General features: G+C 43.8%; 1 protein-coding gene across 1 annotated transcript; it reads right to left on the reverse strand.

The window, feature by feature from the left end:
- Window positions 1–429: 429 nt before the first annotated feature.
- On the reverse strand, window positions 430–1,638 carry LOC139722023 (uncharacterized). The gene has a single exon (XM_071633349.1). It carries the CDS (start codon window positions 1,636–1,638, stop codon window positions 430–432), a length of 1,209 nt encoding a protein of 402 aa, XP_071489450.1.
- Window positions 1,639–4,536: the final 2,898 nt, after the last annotated feature.

Raw genomic sequence — 4,536 nt, forward strand, 5'->3', positions numbered from 1 at the left:
CCGCATGCCACACTCTGTCGAATGCTTTCTTGAAGTCTAGAATACGTGGTAGAGTTCTTGTTGGTGTTGAAGGTATCTCTCACACAGAATCCTGAGGTTAAAGATCTGCTCAGTTGTGCTGCGTCCAGCCCTGAATCCTGCCTGCTCTTCAGCTATGATTGCTTCAGCCTGAGGTCTTAACCTTAACCTGTTCAATATGATCCTGAGCATCACTTTGCTAGGATGGCATATCAGGCTGATGGTACGGTAGTTGTTGCACTGTTTTAGGTTGCCTTTCTTGGGTAGGGTGATCACTAGAGATTGGGTCCATTGTGTTGGCCACTCTCCTGTCTCCCAGATCTTCTGGCAGATTGCATGTAGCGCAACGATCATGGCCTCACCCCCTGCTTGCACTAGTTCTCCTGGGATGTTGTCAATGCCTTCTGATTTTCATTTCTTCAGGGACTTCACTGTTTCCTCCACTTCTTCTCTGAGGATGGGGAAGCAGTCTGTGTCTGTTGCCAGAGGGGTGTTGAGCTTCTCTGTGCCTCCTGTTGCGCGGTACGAGTATAGATCTGCGGCATACTCTGTCCACCTGTTCAAGATGTCTTTGGATTCGGTCAGACACTTCCCGTTTTTGTCAAGAATGGTGCTTGGCCGTCCTTGCTTGCTGCTGGTGAGGTCTTTCACTACTTGGTAGGCCTTCTTGGTGTTGTTTGCTTTGAGGTTCCGTTCAATGTCGTTGCACTGATCAGTAATCCAGTCTTCCTTTGCCTTGAGCATGCTCTTCTTGACCCGCTTGTCTGCTTGTCTGTACTTGTCAGCTCCCTCATCACTACCATACTTGGACTGCTTGAGGTCTCTCCTTTCGTCACACAGCTTGAGTAAGTCTGGTGTGACCCAAGGCTTCTTGGTGGTCCGCTTCTTGCCGAGAACTTCATTGGCCGTTTCAGTCACTGCGGTGTTGAATGTGTCAATGAACGTACGCGTGTCTGCATCTGTGCCATCTGCGTCAAGTAGCAGGAGTGGGGCGAATTTTCCTCCAATCTTGGCCTCAAAGACTTTTCCCACGTCTGGGTCTTTCAATTTCTCTAGATCAAACTTAATTCTGGTGTGGTCCTGTTTCTTCTTCATATTCTTGAGGTGTACGCGGAAGGACATCATGACGAGCTCATGGTCGCTGCTGATGTCCGCTCCGGGGAAGCTGCGTGTCCTGGCGATATTGACTGATGTGTAGAAGCGACGCTTCACTAGGATGTAGTCTATCTGGTGGTGGGATCCATTTGGGCTGTGCCAGGTCCACCGCCTAGATGCTTTGTGGGGGTGAAATGTGTTGGTCACTTTGAGGTCGTTAAGCGTTGCAAATTCAAGCAGTCTCAAGCCTCTGTCATTGGTCTTTGTGTTGCAGAAGGGCCCGCATGTGCCTTTCCAGTCTTTCTGTGCATCTTCTCCAATCTTTGCATTCCAGTCCCCTTGAACAACTATGATGTCTTTCTTTGGTGTTTCATCAATAACTTCTTGTACTTGAAGATGGTAAAAATCTTCTATTTCTTCATCAGAGCGTGTTGTGGTTGGCGCGTATAGGCTTGCACGATTGTGATGTTGAAGGGTGAAGCCCGTAGGCGTATGGTGATGAGCCTGCTGGAAATTGGTCTGCATCCCATCACTGCGCTGGCTGTGTATTTGTGCACAATGAATCCCACGCCCTCTTCGTGTCTGTCATCTCTTCCACTGAAGTAAAGCTTGTGGCCTTCGTGGGTTGTTGTTTCTCCCATGCCTTTCCATCTCATCTCACATATCCCTAACACATTCCAGTTGTATCTGTTCATATTACGGGTAAGTTCCTCAAGCTTGCCAGGAGTATTCAATGTCCTGACATTCCATGTGCCGATGACTATGTTACGGACACTGCGTCTAGCACTGATCTTATCTTTGGTGTTATCTATGGTAAAATCTTTGGTGAAATTTTTGGTGGCACCAGTAGCATATTTTCCACTTCCGTCCTGATACCTCAACGTTGTGGCGGTCCTTGGTGATCCGGGCGACGACCGAGCCGGCATGAAATTTGTTCTGTTTGTATTCATCATGTAGTGAAACTCAGGCAATGACGCCTGGTGGAGCCCGTCCCTCTCCAGGCCTGGCCACGGCCAACTTCCCCCAACTCGGAGGCTCGCCCTGGCCACGGGCACTTAGCCGTTGAAGTTCCTCTGAACCCCTTCCGTCCTGGCCGGTGATCTACTTCTAGGAGATCCTTCGCCCAGTGGTGCAGTGACAACACCACCCCTCACGTGGTTTAGCCCGCCAGCTGAAGCGGTGTGCCGGGGTGTGACGCTTGGAGTCAGCACGTGAGAGATTTAGGAGTTGGATGAGGACCAGCGATGCCCGTCCTCCTAACTAGGTAGGAGCAGCTGCCGAGCAGCAAAGGTACTACCTCTATCCAGAGCCCTTTTCGATACTGGGCTTACTAAGTCCTTGTAATGTCACAATAAAGTGTGACTTTATTACACGGTCTTTTTTCATTAATTGGTATGTGGTTTTATGGCTCAATGGACGGCTTGGTAAGTGATTTACATGCATATTACTGAGTATATCATTCATAAGTATTTCTAGTGTTTCTCGAATGTCGCTTTAAATAGTCACTCAATTATCATGCCAGATTTGTTCCCCTGAACTTAATAAATGCGATACACGCAACCTGCTATTACCGTACTGTTATGGAGTTAATTTCGTTTTACCATTCAAAACATTCTATCTTTATCAATCTTCATCTCAAGAATTTTGCAGTTTATTCCAGAGAAAACAGGGAAGTATCAGGGTTAATTTCATTTTACAACTTAAAACGTTCAGGTTATATCAATTTTCATCTTAGGATATGATACAGTGTGTTCCCGAGAAACCAGGAAAGTACTGGACTTAATTTCGTTTCCATCTCATAATGTACAGTTGCTATTGATTTTCATCTTACGGATTTCGCAGTTTATTCCCGAGAAACCAGGGAAGCAGTCACAGGTGTAATTCACCATATTTTCCTCGCAGGAGCCGTTCTTACAAGGATTAGAGTGACAATCTGGAATGTAGAAAAGGATTGAAACCTTAACATAAACACAAAAAGCAAAGCATATAGGAACTAACTCCGCAGATGCAGCACAGGTCAGTAAAAAGAAAGAAAAGAATAAACTTAACCCTAAGAATATATTCAGTATGCGCCTCAAATCATTACTAGTGATATGACCGCAATTTACATCACAGTCACCTAATCAAGAATTGGGATAATGTTACAAGGCATCTCCCTCTTTGTGTTTCTATTCCATACAAATATTATACAAATGAAGAGCTTGCTTCAAAAAGACGCTAAATCCATCATTTTACAATGGATTTAGCGCCTTTTGGTTGCAAGCTCTTCAAATAATGAATGTTTATGAGTGCAATGGACAGAACATTTCATGAGGTGAAAGATGAAATGATCCACTCAACGAGGCGCAGCCGAGTTGAATGGATCGAACATTTCATCTTTCACCGAATGAAATATTCTGTCCATTGCACGAATGAAAAACATTTATTATTTGTTTCATATAATGCCTTAAATAGATCCTCGTCATTTGATGTTTTATTAATCTAGAAACAGGAGAGAATCTGAGATTGCGAAAGTGCTCACTGAGCGCTTTCCGCTAGCGCACTGTCGCATACACACACTGCAAACGCAGGCTTTTACCCCGAGTAGTGTTCCGGACTCTCAGCGAGCGTACAATGGAGCAAAAATTGTATGGATCCAAAATTGCGCGGTAAATGGAGCCAGAATTGCGCGGATGATGACGTCATAATGAAATGGACCGAATGATCAATGTCAAACAACCAATCAAATGACAAGGATCTCTTCAGGCGTTATATAAAAAATGCTGTCACACTTCAGTGGGTCCAGGTCGTGAGAGAATAATGATAGATTTTTTTTTCTTCCTTCATGCTTGTCTGTTATATCAGACACAAATATGTTATTTTGGGAATTTTCAAGTGTCACAAATTTTACGTAAGAATGATATTGATCGCAACCACATAATATGGAAACTGGAAGACTCTTTAATGTCATAACCTCACAAATCATGAAAATCGTGTATGTTTTGGTCGATCCTTCTGCAACTATAGGCCTCATCTCTCAAAGTCATTGTTGATATAATATATATTCTGTCAAGACTAAAATGATTTATTGCAACGGATATGGCTTCTTTCTTATTGAGTTCATGTCAAAAGAGAGAATCTATAGTGACTATGTGATACATTCAGTTGAATAATTTACATGAATTTACATAATTTTCCGTACGTTTATACTATCCATTCTTTTAACATACTTAAACGTGTCTTGGCCTATAATGTATGTAAGTTTGAATATATCAATACGTATTATGTAAACACACACACACACACACACAAAAGTAATTAAATGATCATTATGAAGTGTACCTGGAATACGACAGATACGATATCCAGGCGGGATGTCTGAACGAGCCTTCCCGTAGCACGCGGACGACGGACCGAATCTCCGGGGAATAAGTTTGGGGATGA

The sequence above is a fragment of the Diadema antillarum genome, unplaced genomic scaffold (genome assembly GCF_040938485.1).
Source record: "Diadema antillarum isolate AM-2024a unplaced genomic scaffold, OU_Dant_1.0 scf00000155, whole genome shotgun sequence".
In the NCBI taxonomy this organism is placed as follows: domain Eukaryota; kingdom Metazoa; phylum Echinodermata; class Echinoidea; order Diadematoida; family Diadematidae; genus Diadema; species Diadema antillarum.